This window comes from Giraffa tippelskirchi, chromosome X (genome assembly GCF_054371585.1).
Source record: "Giraffa tippelskirchi isolate mGirTip1 chromosome X, T2T-mGirTip1v1.2.pri, whole genome shotgun sequence".
Classification (NCBI taxonomy): domain Eukaryota; kingdom Metazoa; phylum Chordata; class Mammalia; order Artiodactyla; family Giraffidae; genus Giraffa; species Giraffa tippelskirchi.
The window spans coordinates 138,808,975-138,827,658 of record NC_137289.1 but is presented as its reverse complement, the minus strand read 5'-3'; the positions used below and the strand labels follow the sequence as shown (position 1 = coordinate 138,827,658).

Here is an 18,684-nt window from a genome sequence, read left to right as displayed (position 1 = left end):
TAAATGTATATGAAATAAACACTCCAGTAAACATTAGATTGGCATAATGGATTTTTTTTTAAGTTCCAGTTACAAACTTACTACAAGAGACAAACTTTAAATTCAAGTACACAAATAGGTTGAAAATATAAGGATGGAAAAAAATATACCACACAAACAGTACTAAAATGTCTATACTAATATCAGACAAAACAGACTTTAAGAAAACCCTAAAGAATTCATACACATACAGAAACCCCAATGAGAACTAATAAACAAATTCAAGGTTACAGATTATAAGATTAATATACAAAAATCAATTGTATTTCTATACACTTGCAATAAGCAAGCCAAAAATTAAGTTAAGAAAATAATTCTATTTCCAATAGCATAAAAAAGAATGAAATATTTAGGGATGAATTTATCAAAAGAACTGCCAGATATGCTCTCTGAAAACTGTATCAGACTGTTGGAATAAATTTTAAAAGACCTATACAAATGGAAAGACATTCTAGGTTCATGAACTGGAAGACTCAATATTAATATGGCAATTATCCTCAAACTGAACCACAGATTCAACACAGTCCCTATTAAAATCCCAGCTGGCTTCTTTGCAGAAACTGTCAAGCTTATTTTAAAATTCATATAGAAATGCAAGGGACTCAGAACAGCCAAAACAATCTTAAAAAAGGAGAGCAAAGTTGGAAAACTCATCCTTCCCAATTTCAAAACTCACTACAAGAAGCTACAGTAACCAACATAGTATAGTACTTCCATGAGGATAGTCCTAGAGATCAATGAAATAGAAAATCCAGAAATAAACCCTTTATTTATAGCAAACTCATTTTTGACTAGAGTGTCAAGACAAGAGGGAAAAAGTGGTCTTTTACAAACAATGCATGAACAACTAGATATTCACATGTGAAGGAATGAAATTGGGCCCCTACATCTCAAAACATAGGGCAAAACATGGAGTAAACCTTTATGAACTTGTATTAAGCAATGTTTTCTTAGATATGACAACAGAAGAACAAGAAACTAAAGAAAAAATAGATAAATTGGACTTCATCACAATTAAAACTTTTTTACTTCAAAGGACACCATTAAGAAAGTGAAAAGACAACTCACAGAATGGGAGAAAATATATGCAAAGCACATATCTGAATGGAACTTTTAATCAGAATATAAAGAATCCTTATATATTTATATATAACAAATATAAATATATAATATATACATATATAGTAAATATAAAAATATGTCTGTATAATGAAAAGACAAATAATCCAATTAAAATGGGCAAAGGATTTGAATACACATTTCTCCAAAGATGATGGACAAATAGTCAATAAGCATAAAGATGTTCAACACTAGCCACTAGAGAAATGCAAATCAAACCACAAAGATATTGGGCTGGCCAAAAAGTTCATCCCAGTTTTTCCATAAGATGTTATAGAAAAACTCAAACTTTTTGGTCAACCCAATAGCTTTGAGGTTTTAATTCTCAAGTTCATTGTGAATACAATAAGAAATTACTTCTCCATTTTGAATGCACAAAAAACTATATATTATACATGCCTAGTTAGTTCACTGTGGCTAAAAGGTTTACCTTAAGGAGGACACAAGGAAAAATTGAATTATACAAGACTCTCAAGTTAGTGAAGAATCTAATGTAAGGTAGAAGCACAGTGTAAAATTTTACATTTTCTCTTACCTGGTTTATTTTGATCATTCTCTGCAGAACTATGAGTATTACCTCTGTAAGAGCTAAAAGGCTGGCTACTCAAAAGGTTATCACACTGCAAGCTGTGGCACAAGTTCTCGAGAAAGCGAAGAACAAATGATGCACTGTTCACTGGAGGCAGCTGGATGGAATGAATTTCCCCATCAAAAGTGGCTATTATAAGGGGAAAAAATATGTCAGAGTCACATCATAGAAAGATGAGAACCATAACATCAACAACAACAAAAAACATCAATTTAGGAAATATTAAGTCTAAAGTGTGATTTTTGTAATTTATAAAGGAATAATCTTAAATTATATAAGTTCCTCTCATTCAAACACAATAGTCTAAACTAAGAAAAGCATTCTCATTTAAAAATATTCATAAAGTAAACAACAACAATAGAAACCCACTGATCTACAACACTTTCTACTATTCCAAACATTCCATGGGAACAAATGCAGTATCTAATCACACAATCATGAAAGCCATATGTATCTTATCCCTTAATCACTTCTTGAATCACATTTTTATTTAGAGATTCTTATAGATTAGTCTGTTTTCTAAAAAAAATAAAATATACTAATATAAAGTTTACTTTATCTATAGTGAGCTTAATAAAGAAGGTAAAAGGAAAAATCTGTACCTCTTACCTCAATTTACAATATTACTCTGACATTATTAGTCTATTTTGAAAGTTAAACTTTTGGGGGGATTGGCTACAATGGCAGAGGAATAGGACGGGGAGACCACTCTCTCCCCCACAAATTCATCCAAAGAATATCTGAACACTGAGCAAACTTCACAAAACAACTTCTGAACGCTGGCAGAGGACATCAGGCATCCAGAAAAACAGCCCATTGTCTTCGAGAGGAGGTAGGACAAAATATAAATGATAAAAAGAGAGACAAAAGAGTTAGGGACAGAGACCCGTCCCGGGAGGGAGTCGTAAAAGAGGAGAAGTTTCCAAACACCGGGAAACCCTCTCACCGGCGGGTCTGGGGGAAGTTTTCGAATCTCGGAGGGCAACATAACCGGGAGGAAAAATAAATAAATAAAACCCACAGATTATGTGCCTAAAGGCAACTCCCAGCAGAGAGGTACCCCAGACGCTCGCATCCGCCACCAGCAAGTGGGGGCTGAACGGAGAGGAGCCGGCGGCATTGCTTAGGGTAAGGACCGGCCCGAATGTCCTGAAGGCAATCTGAGAGAGCTAACGTGAGATAGCAACCTAAACTGTGGGATAGCCAGAGAGAGAGAGAACTATCCAGCAAAAAGCCCAAATCTAAGGCACCGCCGGCCGGCTCACAGAACAAGGACTGAGCAATACCAAAGAAGAGTTAGCCGGCTGGAGACCGGCCCATTCCCCGCTGGACGCAGCAGGCAGGCGGGGCCAGCCAGAGCCAGAAAGGGGCAAATTCAGCCCCAGAGAGCAAAGACTTCTTGAGATTCCGGATGGCTGACATCTGCCAGTTGGGTCACAGCCAGAGGCCAGCTCCCCAGAACTGACACAAGGCACACTGGAGCCAGGCGCGCCCAGAAACCGAGGCTGGGACCAGGGAGGTGATAAGTCGAACCGCGCTCACCAAACACCTGGCTGCCTGAGCTGCTCCGACCAGGGATCGGCACAAACCGCGGGCTCAACTGAGTCTGCGCCTTTGTGGAGTACCTGAGAACCTGAACCTGAGTGGCTTAGACCTGGGAAGTGCACGCATCTCAGGGCTCGCTCCCCAGCAGAATAACCTGAAGCCTGAGCAGGGTAGACTGCGAAAGCACACACAACGTGAGCGGGGGCAAACCCAGTGCGGCCAAGACACTGTGAGTTCTCCACACACGTGCCAGTGATATTAGTTTGCAGTGTTCCTCCCTCCCCACAGCAGACTGAACAAGGGAAACTAAATAGACCACCTCCGCGCCCTTGTGTCAGGGCAGAAATTAGACACTGAAGAGACCTGCAAACAGAAGCCAAATAAACAGAGGGAACCGCTTTGGAAGTGACAGGTGCAACAGATTAAAATCCCTGTAGTTAACACCAACTACATTGAAAGTGAAGTCACTTAGTCGTGTCCAACTCTTTACGACATTGAAAGGGGCCTATAGATCTTGAAAAGTATAAGCAGGAACAAGGAACTATCTGAAAATGAACTGACCCCACACTGCCTGCAACAGCTCGAGAGAAAGTCCTGGATATATTTTCACTATTATCACTGTTAAAAATTTTTTTCTTTTTTCTTTAAGTCCTCTATTACACCTTTAATTTTCATTTTATAACCCACTATTATCTTGCAAAAAAAAATACCCTATTTTTAAAGCAAACTTCATATATATATCTTATACTTTTTGTGATTTTGTTTTTGTTTAATATTGTATTTTTTAAGAGTCTAATCTCTACTCTAGATTTTTAATCTTTGTTTTACACTATTTGATTTCAATTTTGTACATTTAAGAACCCAATCTTTAGTACTCATTTTTACTCAGGAGTGTGATTCCTGGCTTGATTACTCTCTCCCCCTGTTGACTCTTTTTCTTCTCCCCCAGGGCACCTCTATCTCCCCCCTCCTCCTTCTCTTCTCAAACCAATTCTGTGAATCTTTGTGGGTGTTCTGGGCACCGGAGAACACTTAGGGAGCAGAGTACTGCCCAGATCTCTCTCTCTCCTCTTGATTCCCTACTTTCTCCTCATGCTCACCTCTATCTCCTTCCTCCCTCCCCTATATGTAACTTCGTGAACCTCTCTGAGGGTTCCAGACTGTGGAGAGTACATAGGGAAGTGTTTACTGGCAAGATTGCTCTCTCCACGTTTGAGTCCCCCGCTTCTCCTCCTGGTCACCTCTACCTCCCTTCTCCCTTGTCACCTCCCCCATGTAACTCGGTGAAGCTCTCTGGGTATCCCTCACTGCGGATAATATTTTCACCATTAACCTAGAAGTTTTATTATCAGTGCTGTATGGATGGAGAAGTCTTGAGGCTACTGCAAGAATAAGTCTCAAAAGCAGAGGCAGGAGGCTTCAGCCAAAAACCTGAAAACACCAGAGAACTCCTCACTCCAGGAAACATTAATTAATAAGAGATCATCCAAAAGCCTCCATACCTACACTGAAACTAAGCTCCACCCAAGAGTCAATAAGTTCCAGAGCAAGACATACCATGCAAATTCTCCAGCAACACAGGAACATAGCCCTGAGCATCAATATACAGAATGCCCAAAGTAACACCAAACCCATACACATCTCAAAACTCACTACTGGACACTCCAGTGCACTCCAGAGAGAAGAAATCCAGGTCCACCAACCAGAACACCAACACAAGCTTCCCTAACCAGGAAACCTTGACAAGCCAATCACCCAACCCCACCCATAGGGAGGAAACTCCACAATAAAGAGGAACTTCAAACTGCCAGAATGCAGAAAGGCCACCCCAAACACAGCAATATAAACAAGATGAAAAGACAGAGAAATATTCAGCAAGTAAAGGAAAATGATCAATGCCCACCAAACCAAACAAAACAGGAGGAGATAGGGAATCTACCTGAAAAAGAATTTAGAATAATGATAATAAAAATGATGCAAAATCTTGAAAACAAAATGGAGTTACAGATAAATAGCCTGGAGACAAGGATTGAGAAGATGCAAGAAATGTTTAACAAGGACCTAGAAGAAATAAAAAAGAGTCAGTGTATAATGAATAATGCAATAAGTGGGATCAAAAACACTCTGGAGGGAAGCCACAATAGAATACTGGAGGCAGAAGATACGATATGTGAGGTAGAAGATAGAATGGTGGAAATAAATGAAGCAGAGAGGAAAAAAGAAAAAAGAATCAAAAGAAATGAGGAAAACCACAGGGACCTCTGGGACAATATGAAACACCCCAACATTCGAATCATAGGCGTTCCAGAAGAAGACAAAAGGAAAGGCCATGAAAAAATACTCAAGGAAATAATAGTTGAAAATTTCCCTAAAATGGGGAAGTAAATAGTCACACAAGTCCAAAAAACCCACAGAGTTCCAAACAGGATAAACCCAAGGCAAAACACCCCAAGACATATATTGATCAAATTTACAAAGATTAAACACAAAGAACAAATATTAAAAGCAGCAAGGGAAAAACAACAAATGACACACAAGGGGATTCCCATAAGGATAACAGCTGATCTTTCAATAGAAACTCTTCAGGCCACAAGGGAATTGCAGGACATACTTAAAGTGATGCAAGAGAAAAACCTACAATACAGATTACTATACGGAACAAGGATCTCATTCAAATAAGGAGAAATCAAAAGCTTTACAGACAAGCAAAAGCTGAGAGAATTCAGCACCACCAAACTAGCTCTTCAACAAATGCTTGGATCTTCTCTAGACAGTAAACACAGAAAGGATGTATAAACACGAAATCAAAACAACAAAGTAAATGGCAACGGGATCATACTTATCAATAATTACCTTAAATGTAAATGGGTTGAATGCCCCAACCAAAGAAAAAGACTCGCTGAATGGATACAAAAACAAGAACCCTATATATGCTGTCTACAAGACACCCACCTCAAAACAAAGGACACACACAGACTGAAACTGAAGGGCTGGGAAACACACAGACTGAAACTGAAGGACTGGGAAAAGATATTTCATGCAAACGGAGACCAAAAGAAAGCAGGAGTAGCAATACTCATTTCAGATAAAATAGACTTTAAAATAAAGGCTGTGAAAACAAACAACGAAGGACACTACATAATGATCAAAGGATCAATCCAAGAAGAAGATATAACAATTATACATACATATGCACCCAACATAGGAGCACCACAATATGTAAGGCAAATGCTAACAAGTATGAATGGTGAAATTAACAATAACACAATAATAGTGGGAGACTTTAATACCCCACTAACACCTATGGATAGATCAACTAAACAGAAAATTAACAAGAAAACGCAAACTTTAAATTATACAATAGACCAGCTAAATTTAATTGATATCTACAGGACATTTCACCCCAAAACAATCAATTTCACCTTTTTCTCAAGTGCACAGGGAACCTTCTCCAGAACAGATCACATGTTGGGCCATAAATCTAGCCTTGGTAAATTCAAAAAAACTGAAATCATTCCAATCATCTTCTCTGACCACAATGGAGTAAGATTAGATCTCAATTACAGGAAAAAAAAAAACTATTAAAAATTCCAACATATGGAGGCTAAACAACAAGCTTCTCAATAACCAACAAATCACAGATTAAATCAAAAAAGAAATAAAAATATGCACAGAAACGAATGAAAATGAAAATACAATAACCCAACACCTATGGGGCACTGTAAAAGTAGTGCTAAGGGGAAGGTTCATAGAAATACAGGCATACCTCAAGAAAAAAGAAAAAAATCAAATAAATACTCTAACTCTACACCTAAAGCAACTAGAGAAAAGAAATGCAGAACCCCAGGGTTAGTAGAAGGAAAGAAATCTTAAAACTTAGGGCAGAAATAAATGCAAAAGAAACAAGAGACCATAGCAAAAATCAACAAAACTAAAAGCTGGTTTTTTGAGAAGATAAACAAAATTGACAAACCATTAGCCAGACTCATCAAGAAACAAAGGGAGAAGAATCAAATCAACAAAATTAGAAATGAAAATGGAGAGATCACAACAGACTACACAGAAATACAAAAGATCATAAGAGACTGCTACCAACAGCTATATGCCAATAAAATGGACAATTTGGAAGAAATGGACAAATTCTTAGAAAAGTAAAACTTTCCAAAACTAAACCAGGAAGAAATAGAAGATCTTAACAGACCCATTACAAGCACGGAAATCGAAACTGTAATAAGATATCTTCCAGCAAACAAAAGCCCAGGACAAAATGGCTCCACAGCTGAATTCTACCAAAAATTTAGAGAAGAGCTAACACCTATCTTACTCAAGCTCTTCCAGAAAATTGCAGAAGAAAGTAAACTTCCAAACTCATTCTATGAGGCCACCATCACACTAATTCAAACACCAGACAAAGATGCCACAGAAAAAGAAACCTACAGGCCAATATCACTGATGAACATAGATGCAAAAATCCTTAACAAAATTCTAGCAAACAGAATCCAACAACATATTAAAAAGATCATACATCATGAACAAGTGGGCTTTATCCCAGGAATGCAAGGTTTCTTATATCCGCAAATCAATCAATGTAATACACCACATTAAAAAAATGAAAGATAAAAACCGTATCATTATCTCAATAGATGCAGAAAAAGCCTTGGACAAAATTCAACATCCATTTATGATAACAACTCTCCAGAAAGCAGGAATAGAAGAAACATACCTCAACATAATGAAAGCTATATATGACAAACCCACAGCGAAAATTATCCTCAATGGTGAAAAACTGAAAGCATTTCCGCTAAAGTCAGGAAAAAGGCAAGGGAGCCCATTCTCACCACTACTATTTAACATAGTTTTTTAGAAGTTTTGGACACAGGAATCAGAGAAGAAAAAGAAATAAAAGGAATCCAGATAGGAAAAGAAGAAGTAAATCTCTCACTGTTTGCAGATGACATGATCCTCTACATCAGTTCACTTGAGTCACTCAGTTATCTCCAACTCTTTGCAACTCCATGAATCACAGCACGCCAGGCCTCCCTGTCCATCACCAACTCCCGGAGTTTACCCAAACCCATGTCCATCAAGTCGGTGACGCCATCCAACCATCTCATCCTCTGTCGTCCCCTTCTCCTCCTCCCCCAATCCTTCCCAGCATTAGAGTCTTTTGCAATGAGTCAACTCTTCGCATGAGGTGGCCAAAGTATTGGGGTTTCAGCTTCAACATCAGTCCTTCCAATGAACACCCAGGACTGATCTCCTTAGGAAGGACTGACTGGATCTTCTTGCAGTCCAAGAGACTCTCAAGAGTCTTCTTCAACACCACAGTCCAAAAGCATCAATTCTTCGGCACTCAGCTTTCTTCACCATCCAAATCTCACATCCATACGTGACCACTGGAAAAACCATAGCCTTGACTAGACAGATATTTGTTGTCAAAGTAATGTCTCTGCTTTTAAATATGCTATCTAGGTTGGTCATAACCTTCCTTCCAAGGAGTAATAGTCTTTTCATTTCATGTTTGCAATCACCATCAGCAGCGATTTTGGAGCCCCCAAAAATAAAGTCTGACACTGTTTCCACTGTTTCCCCATCTACTTCCCATGAAGTGATAGGACCAGATGCCAAGATCTTAGTTTTCTGAACGTTGAGCTTTAAGCCAACTTTTGCACTCTCCTCTTTCACTTTCATCGAGAGGCTCTTTAGTTCTTCTTCAATTTCTGCCATAAGGGTGGTGTCATCTGCATATCTGAGGTTATTGATATTTCTCCCGGCAATCTTGAATCCAACTTGTGTTTGTTCCAGCCCAGCGTTTCTCATGATGTACTCTGCATATAACTTAAATAAGCAGGGTGACGATATACAGCCTTGATGTACTCCTTTTCCTAATTGCAACCAATCTGTTCTTTCATGTCCAGTTCTAACTGTTGCTTCCTGACCTGCATACAGGTTTCTCAAGAGACATGTCAGGTGGTCTGGTATTCCCATCTCTTTAAGAATTTTCCACAATTTATTGTGATCCACACAGGCAAACGCTTTGGCATAGTCAATAAAGCAGAAATAGATGTTTTTCTGGAACTCTCTTGCTTTTTCGATGATCCATCAGATGTTGGCAATTTGATCTCTGGTTCCTCTGCCTTTTCTAAAACCAACTTGAACATCTGGAAGTTCACGGGTCAGGTATGGCTGAGGCCTGGCTTGGAGAATTTTGAGCATTACTTTACTAGCATGAGAGATGAGTGCAATTGTGTGGTAGTTTGAGCATTCTTTGGCATTGCCTTTCTTTGGGATTGGAACGAAAACTGACTTTTTCCAGTCCTGTGGCCACTGCTGAGTTTTCCAGATTTGCTGGCATAGCGATTGCAACACTTTCACAGCAACATCTTTCAGGATTTGAAATAGCTCAACTGGAATTCCATCACCTCCAGTAGCTTTCTTTGTAGTGATGCTTTCTAAGGCCCACTTGACTTCACATTTCAGGATGTCTGGCTCTTGGTGAGTGATCACACCATCGTGATTATCTGGGTCGTGAAGATCTTTTTCGTACACTTCTTCTGTGTATTCTTGCCACCTCTTCTTAATATCTTCAGCTTCTGTTAGGTCCATACCATACCATTCCTGTCCTTTATCGAGCCCATCTTTGCATGAAATCTTCCCTTGGTATCTCTAACTGTCTTGAAGAGATCTCTAGTCTTTCGCATTCTGTTGTTTTCCTCTATTTCTTTGCACTGATCGCTGAGAAAGGCTTTCTTATCTCTCCTTGCTATTCCTTGGAATTCTGCATTCAGATGGGAATATCTTTCCTTTTCTCCTTTGCTTTTCGCTTCTCTTCTCTTCCCAGCTATCTGTAAGGCCTCCTCAGACAGCCATTTTGCTTTTTTGCATTTCTTTTCCATGGGGATAGTCTTGATCCCTGTCTCCTGTACAATGTCATGAACCTCTGTCCATAGCTCATCAGGCACTCTGTCTATCAGATCTAGTCCCTTAAATCTATTTCTCACTTCCCCTGTATAATCATAAGGGATTTGATTTAGGTCATACCTGAATGGTCTAGTGGTTTTCCCTACTTTCTTCAATTTAAGTCTGAATTTGGAAATAAGGAGTTGATGATCTGAGCCACAGTCAGCTCCCGGTCTAGTTTTTGCTGACTGTATAGAGCTTCTCCATCTTTGGGTGCAAAGAATATAATCAGTCTGATTTCGGTGTTGACCATCTGGTGATGTCCATGTGTAGAGTCTTCTCTTGTGTTGTTGGAAGAGGGTGTTTGCTATGACCAGTGCGTTCTCTTGGCAAAACTCTATTAGCCTTTGCCCTGCTTCATTCTATACTCCAAGGCCAAATTTGCCTGTTACGCCAGGTGTTTCCTGACTTCCTACTTCTGCATTCCAGTCCCCTATAATGAAAAGGACATCTTTTTTGGGTGTTAGTTCTAAAAGGTCTTGTAGGTCTTCATAGAACCGTTCAAGTTCAGCTTCTTCAGCATTACTGGTCGGGGCATAGACTTGGATTACCGTGATATTGAATGGTTTGCCTTGGAAACGAACCGAGATCATTCTGTCGTTTTTGAGATTGCATCCAAGTACTGCATTTCGGACTCTTTTGTTGACCATGATGGCTACTCCATTTCTCCTGAGCGATTCCTGCCCACAGTAGTAGATATAATGGTCATCTGAGTTAAATTCACCCATTCCAGTCCATCTTAGTTCGCTGATTCCTAGAATGTCGACGTTCACTCTTGCCATCTCCTGTTTGACCACTTCCAATTTGCCTTGATTCATGGACCTAACATTCCAGGTTCCTATGCAATATTGCTCTTTACAGCATTGGACTTTGCTTCCATCACCAGTTGCATCCACAGCTGGGTATTGTTTTTGCTTTGGCTCCATCCCATCATTCTTTCTGGAGTTATTTCTCCACTGATCTCCAGTAGCATACTGGGCACCTACAGACCTGGGGAGTTCATCTTTCAGTGTCCTATCTTTTTGCCTTTTCATACTGTTCATGGGGTTCTCAAGGCAAGAATACCGAAGTGGTTTGCATCCCTTCTCCAGTGGACCACATTCTGTCTGACCTCTCCACCATGACCCATCCGTCTTGGGTGGCCCCACACGGCATGGCTTAGTTTCATTGAAGTAGACAAGGCTGTGGTCCATGTCATCAGATTGATTAGTTTTCTGTGATTATAGTTTCAGTGTGTCTGCCCTCTGATGCCCTCTCTCAACACCTACCGCCTTACTTGGGTTTCTCTTACCTCGGACGTGGGGTATCTCTTCACGGCTGCTCCAGCAAAGTGCAGTCGCTGCTCCTTACCTTGCACAAGGGGTATCTACTCACGATGGCCCCTCCTGACCTTGAATGTGGAGTAACTCTACATAGAAAACCCTAAAGATTCTACCAGAAAATTACGAGAGCTAATCAATGAATATAGTAAAGTTGCAGGATATAAAATCAACACACAGAAATCCCTTGCATTCCTATACACTAACAATGAGAAAACAGAAAGAGAAATTAAGGAAACAATACCATTCAGCATTGCAACGAAAAGAATAAAATACTTAGGAATATATCTACCTAAAGAAACAAAAGACTTATATAGAAAACTATAAAACACTGATGAAAGAAATCAAAGAGGACACATGCAGAAACAGATGTAGAAATATACCGTGTTCAGATTGGAAGAATTAATATAGTGAAAATGAGTATACTACCCAAAGCAATCTATGGATTCAATGCAATCTCTATCAAGCTACCAACAGTATTTTCCACAGAACTAGAACAAATAATTTCACAATTTGTATGGAAATATAAAAAACCTTGAATAGCCAAAGCAATCTTGAGAAAGAAGAATGGAACTTGAGGAATCAACCTGCCTGACTTCAGGCTCTACACAAAGCCACAGTCATCAAGACAGTATGGTCCTAGCACAAAGACAGAAATATAGATCAATGGAACAAAATAGAAAGCCCAGAGATAAATCCACGCACCTATGGACACCTTATCTTTGACAAAGTAAGCAAGTATATACAATGGAGAAAAGACAATCTCTTTAACAAGTGGTGCTGGGAAAACTGGTCAACCACTTGTAAAAGAATGAAACTAGAACACTTTCTAACACCATACACAAAAATAAACTCAAAATGGATTAAAGATCTAAACGTAAGACCAGAAACTATAAAACTCCTAGAGGAAAACATAGGCAAAACACTCTCTGACATAAATCACAGCAGGATCCTCTATGACCCACCTCCCAGAATATTGGAAATAAAAGGAAAAATAAACAAATGGGACTATAAGCACAGTGAAAAGACAGCCTTCAGAATGGGAGAAAATAATAGCAAACGAAGCAACGGACAAACAATTAATCTCAAAAATATACAGACAACGCCTGTAGCTCAATTCCAGAAAAATAAACGACCCAATCAAAAAGTGGGCCAAAGAACTAAACAGACATTTCTCCAAAGAAGACATACAGATGGCTAACAAACGCATGAAAAGATGCTCAACATCACTCATTATCAGAGAAATGCAAATCAAAACCACAATGAGGTACCATTTCACACCAGTCAGAATGGCTGCTATCCAAAAGACTACAAGCAATAAATGCTGGAGAGGGTGTGGAGAAAAGGGAACCCTCTTACACTGTTGGTGAGAATGCAAACTACTACAGCCACTATGGAGAACAGTGTGGAGATTCCTCAAAAAACTGGGAATAGAACTGCCATATGACCCAGCAATCCCACTGCTGGGCATACACACTGAGGAAACCAGAACTGAAAGAGATATGTGTATCCCAATGTTCACCGCAGCACTGTTTATAATACCCAGGACATGGAAGCAACCTAGATGTCCACCATCAGACGAATGGGTAAGGAAGCTGTAGTACATATACACAATGGAATATTACTCAGCCATTAAAAAGAATACATTTGAATCCATTCTATTGAGATGGATGAAACTGGAGCCCATTATACAGAATGAAGTAAGCTGGAAAGAAAAACACCAATACAGTATACTAATGCATATATATGGAATCTGAAAGATGATAACGATAACCGTATATGTGAGACAAAAAAAGAGACATAGATGCATAGAACAGTCTTATGGACTCTGAGGGAGAAGGTAGGCTGGGACGATCTGAGAGAATAGCATTGAAACATGTATATTATCATATGTGAAATGTCTCGCCAGTCCAGTTTGATGCATGATACAGGGTGCTCAGGGCTGGTGCACTGGGATGACCCAGAGGGATGGGATGGGGAGGGAGGTGGGGAGGAAGTTCAGGATGCGGAACACATGTAAACCCATGGCTGATTCATGTCAACGTGTGGCAAAAACCACTACAATATTGTAAAATAATTAGCCTCCAACTAAAATAAATAAATTAATTTTAAAAAGAGTAAACAAATAATAAATAAAAATCACCATAAACAAATAAAAATAAATAAATAAAAAGTATTTGAATTACAAAAAAAAAGTTAAACTTCAAAACAGGGTTAAAAGTCTATAAACATATAACTATTATAAATATTCTATATAGTAACAAAATAAATATTCAAATATTATCATTAATAGAATAAAAATTTAAAAAATAATTTATGTATTTTATAAAATCCTTGCCTTCTTGAAACCTAAAATCCAATTAGAGAACAAAAGCTGATAAAGGATTACATGTGCATACCGGTTATCACTTCTCCTCCACGATGATCTGGCTTAAGAAATCCAAAAACAGTCTTACTTTGAATGGCACAATCCACACAGGCCTGCACCGTCCGCCGGAGCACCACATTGACAGGGCCTGGGCCAAAATGGTCTGGCAGCTGCTGGATTTTCTTCTGATCCAGGTGAGGGCCACAGTTTCCATGTTTGTTTATATAGACACAGACTTGATGAAAAATGTGTATATAGATACACCAAACAATGAGACTAGTTAGAAGGAACATAAACACTACATAATCAATCACTATATATCCCATTAGCCACACTTCACTCAAAGAGAACCTAAACATAGTTAATCTCAATGATCATTTCTGTTACCTAAAAATATGTAAACATAGTTTCACATTGTGTAAATATATTTAACCTAGAAAGAAATAATTCAAAAGCTTCAATTTTCTAGATTTATGCCCAAACTAATTATAGAAACAGTAGAAGTTTTAGTAGCATCACAAAACAATTCTTTGCACATTCCCGTATTATATAAAAATGGCTTAAAGACAAGAATATTTTCACTTTTTTACCGCAGTCACAGTGCAAGAATTTTCTTTCAAAACTGATCATGTTCGCACATTCCTTTTGGACTGAATTTATTTTAAATCAACAATATTGCATGTATTCATTACGTAGTATTTTCTAAAGGAACCACATAATTTAAGATATGTGTCACAGTAAGTTCTAATGACCTGGAGAAAATTTTTCATTAATTTTAAGCAAATAAAAATGTTCTTTCTATACATACTGAGGTTCACAAAAGAAAAATTTAAGAATAAACGCTTTTCTTAGTATAATAAAAGCGTTTAGAATCTAGAAGTAAATACCTTACAATCACAATTAGTCAAGTTGCCGTAATTTTTCTTCACTGAGAATCAAATTCTAATCAACATACAATGTAATGTGATTATTATCAAAAAGAAAATATATTGTCCCCCTAAATCAAAAGGCATTTTATTTTTCTCCACTGCTTTATTGCAAAATTTTCATCTATACAAAGTTTGTATTTAGTACAATAAAAAGCCATTAATCTCACTTTCACCATGTTGAAATATATAATTCTCAACTTTATGGCAACAGCCAGAGGAAGGATCAACTCTGTCATAGAAATATCACCTATTAAAAACAACCTGAAGTACTGATAGCCTGGACAAAGTTCTACCGAGTACAAATGAGCTAAACAAGGATTTCAATGTTTATACTCATTTAGTCAGTCTCACCAGCTAATGGACTAAAAATCAGAAATAATAAAGTTACAAAATGGGAAATATACAAATAATTATTTTTAAAGTGATACATATTTCCAGAAATTAAATTATAATTTCTTTTTAGTAAGAACAGAAAAATTGAGGGGAAAAGGTCCAGGGAAGAGAGATAATTAACAATCTAGGAGAGGAAGCAATAAAACTTGTTATAAAAAAACAAGAAGGGAATAAGGAAATCTGCAGAAGATGACAAATCAAAGAGATTAATTAGTTTGGGTGCATGTCACTTCACACTATTTACACAGCAAGCAGCAATTTAAAGTCCTCATGTCCCATGACAGGCAAGGATTGGAGAAAATTTTAAAAGGCATTTAACAAAGGTTTGAGGTAGCTTTAAAAATCTATACAAGACAAAAAGACAAATTGTGAAATGAGATAATGGGAAAAAAAGAACAGATTTGACAATAATGTAAATGTTATAAATTTTACCAAGAGGGATAAAATATCTTAAGGATGCAGAATTTTCAAGTGACTCATGTACTTAAACACACTGTTTTTCCTTAACATCAAAATAAACAATTAGAATTTCAAAATATTTTAATATGAAAAATGCTCAAAGAAATGCTTATCATCTTTTCTCCCTCTTATTTTATTTTCAGGACTTCAAAGACACTGAATATAATACAACAGAAGAACTAATTTTACACTCTTAGACATACTAATTTACCTGTCAGTTCAGTTCAGTTCAGTCGCTCAGTCATGTCTGACTCTTTGCGACCCCATGAATTGCAGCACGCCAGGCCTCCCTGTCCATCATCAACTCCCGGAGTTTACCCAAACCCACGTCCATCGAGTCAGTGATGCCATCCAACCATCTCATCCTCTCGTCCCCTTCTCCTCCTGCCCTCAATCTTTCCCAGCATTAGGGGCTTTTCCAATTAGTCAACTCTTCACATGAGGTGGCCAAAGTATTGGAGTTTCAGCTTCAACATCAGTCCTTCCAATGAACACCCAGGACTGATCTCCTTTAGGATAGACTGGTTGGATCTCCTTGCAGTCCAAGGGACTCTCAAGAGTCTTCTCCAACACCACAGTTCAAAAGCATCAATTCTTCGGCGCTCACCTTTCTTCACCGACCAACTCTCACATCCATACATGACCACTGGAAAAACCATAGCCTTGACTAGACAGACCTTTGTTGGCAAAGTAATGTCTCTGCTTTTAAATATGCTATCTAGGTTGGTCATAACCTTCCTTCCAAGGAGTTAAGTGTCTTTAAATTTCATGGCTATAATCACCATCAGCAGTGATTTTGGAGCCCCCCAAAATAAAGTCTGACACTTTTTCCACCATTTCCCCATCTACTGCCCATGAAGTGATGGGACCAGATGCCATGATGTTAGTTTTCTGAACGTTGAGCTTTAAGCCAACTTTTTCACTCTCCACTTTCACTTTCATCAAGAGGCTCTTTAGTTCTTCACTTTCTGCCATAAGGGTGGTGTCATCTGCATATTTGAGGTTATTGATACTTCTCCCGGCAATCTTGATTCCAGCTTGGGCTTCTTCCAGCCCAGCATTTCTCATGATGTACTCTGCATATAAGTTAAATAAGCAGGGTGACAATATACATCCCTGATGTACTCCTTTTCCTATTTGGAACCAGTCTGTTGTTATATGCCCAGTTCTAACTGTTGCTTCCTGACCTGCATACAGGTTTCTCAAGAGACATGTCAGGTGGTCTGGTATTCCCATCTCTTTCAGAATTTTCCACAGTTTATTGTGATCCACACAGGCAAAGGCTTTGGCATAGTCAATAAAGCAGAAATAGATGTTTTTCTGGAACTCTCTTGCTTTTTCAATGATCCATCGGATGTTGGCAACTTGAACATCTGGAAGTTCACGGGTCACGTATTGCTGAAGCCTGGCTTGGAGAATTTTGAGCATTACTTTACTAGCGTGAGAGATGAGTGCAATTGTGTCGTAGTTTGAGCATTCTTTGGCATTGCCTTTCTTTGGGATTGGAACGAAAACTGACTTTTTCCAGTCCTGTGGCCACTGCTGAGTTTTCCAGATTTGCTGGCATAGTGATTGCAACACTTTCACAGCAACATCTTTCAGGATTTGAAATAGCTCAACTGGAATTCCATCACCTCCAGTAGCTTTCTTTGTAGTGATGCTTTCTAAGGCCCACTTGACTTCACATTCCAGGATGTCTGGCTCTAGGTGAGTGATCACACCATCGTGATTATCTGGGTCGTGAAGATCTTTTTTGTACACTTCTTCTGTGTATTCTTGCCACCTCTTCTTAATATCTTCTGCTTCTGTTAGGTCCATACCATACCATTCCTGTCCTTTATCAAGCCCATCTTTGCATGAAATGTTCCCTTGGTGTATCTAATTGTCTTTAAGAGATCTCTAGTCTTTCGCATTCTGTTGTTTTCCTCTATTTCTTTGCATTGATCACTGAGGAAGGCTTTCCTATCTCTCCTTGATATTCTTTGGAACTCTGCATTGAAATGGCTACAACTTTCCTTTTCACCTTTGCTTTTTGCTTCTCTTCTTTTCCCAGCTATTTGTAAGGCCTCCTCAGACAGCCATTTTGCTCGGCGGCTGAGAGGAGCTAGCCTGTGCCCGAGGCCGGGGGTGGTGGCCGAGAGGAGCTACCCCGCACCCAAGGCCGGCCGAGAGGAGTTACCCCAGGTCCAAGGAGCAGTGGCTGCATGGGCACAGGAGGGCCAAGAGGAGTTACTCCACATTCAAGGTCAGGAGGGGCCGTCGTGAGTAGATACCCCTTGTGCAAGGTAAGGAGCAATGGCTGCACTTTGCTGGAGCAGCCGTGAAGAGATACCCCACGTCCAAGGTAAGAGAAACCCAAGTAAGGCGGTAGGTGTTGAGAGAGGGCATCAGAGGGCAGACACACTGAAACTATAATCACAGAAAACTAATCAATCTGATGACATGGACCACAGCCTTGTCTACTTCAATGAAACTAAGCCATGCCGTGTGGGGCCACCCAAGACGGATGGGTCATGGTGGAGAGGTCAGACAGAATGTGGTCCACTGGAGAAGGGATGCAAACCACTTCGGTATTCTTGCCTTGAGAACCCCATGAACAGTATGAAAAGGCAAAAAGATAGGACACTGAAAGATGAACTCCCCAGGTCTGTAGGTGCCCAGTATGCTACTGGAGATCAGTGGAGAAATAACTCCAGAAAGAATGATGGGATGGAGCCAAAGCAAAAACAATACCCAGCTGTGGATGCAACTGGTGATGGAAGCAAAGTCCAATGCTGTAAAGAGCAATATTGCATAGGAACCTGGAATGTTAGGTCCATGAATCAAGGCAAATTGGAAGTGGTCAAACAGGAGATGGCAAGAGTGAACGTCGACATTCTAGGAATCAGCGAACTAAGATGGACTGGAATGGGTGAATTTAACTCAGATGACCATTATATCTACTACTGTGGGCAGGAATCGCTC

The 18,684-nt window shown here is 39.1% G+C and overlaps 1 protein-coding gene across 5 annotated transcripts in view; it reads right to left on the bottom strand.

The window, feature by feature from the left end:
* Window positions 1–18,684, bottom strand: part of SCML2 (Scm polycomb group protein like 2) — a 115,458-nt gene that overhangs the window by 20,460 nt on the left and 76,314 nt on the right. For 3 of the 5 annotated variants that reach the window (XM_081564665.1, XM_081564668.1, XM_081564664.1), the window contains exons 10-11: window positions 13,971–14,174; window positions 1,694–1,876 (exon numbers count right to left, since the gene is read on the bottom strand). In XM_081564665.1, the coding sequence (XP_081420791.1) occupies window positions 1,694–1,876; window positions 13,971–14,174 (387 nt within the window). The remainder of the gene's footprint in view (window positions 1–1,693; window positions 1,877–13,970; window positions 14,175–18,684) is intronic. The other 2 variants (XM_081564666.1, XM_081564667.1) reach the window with 2 other exon arrangements.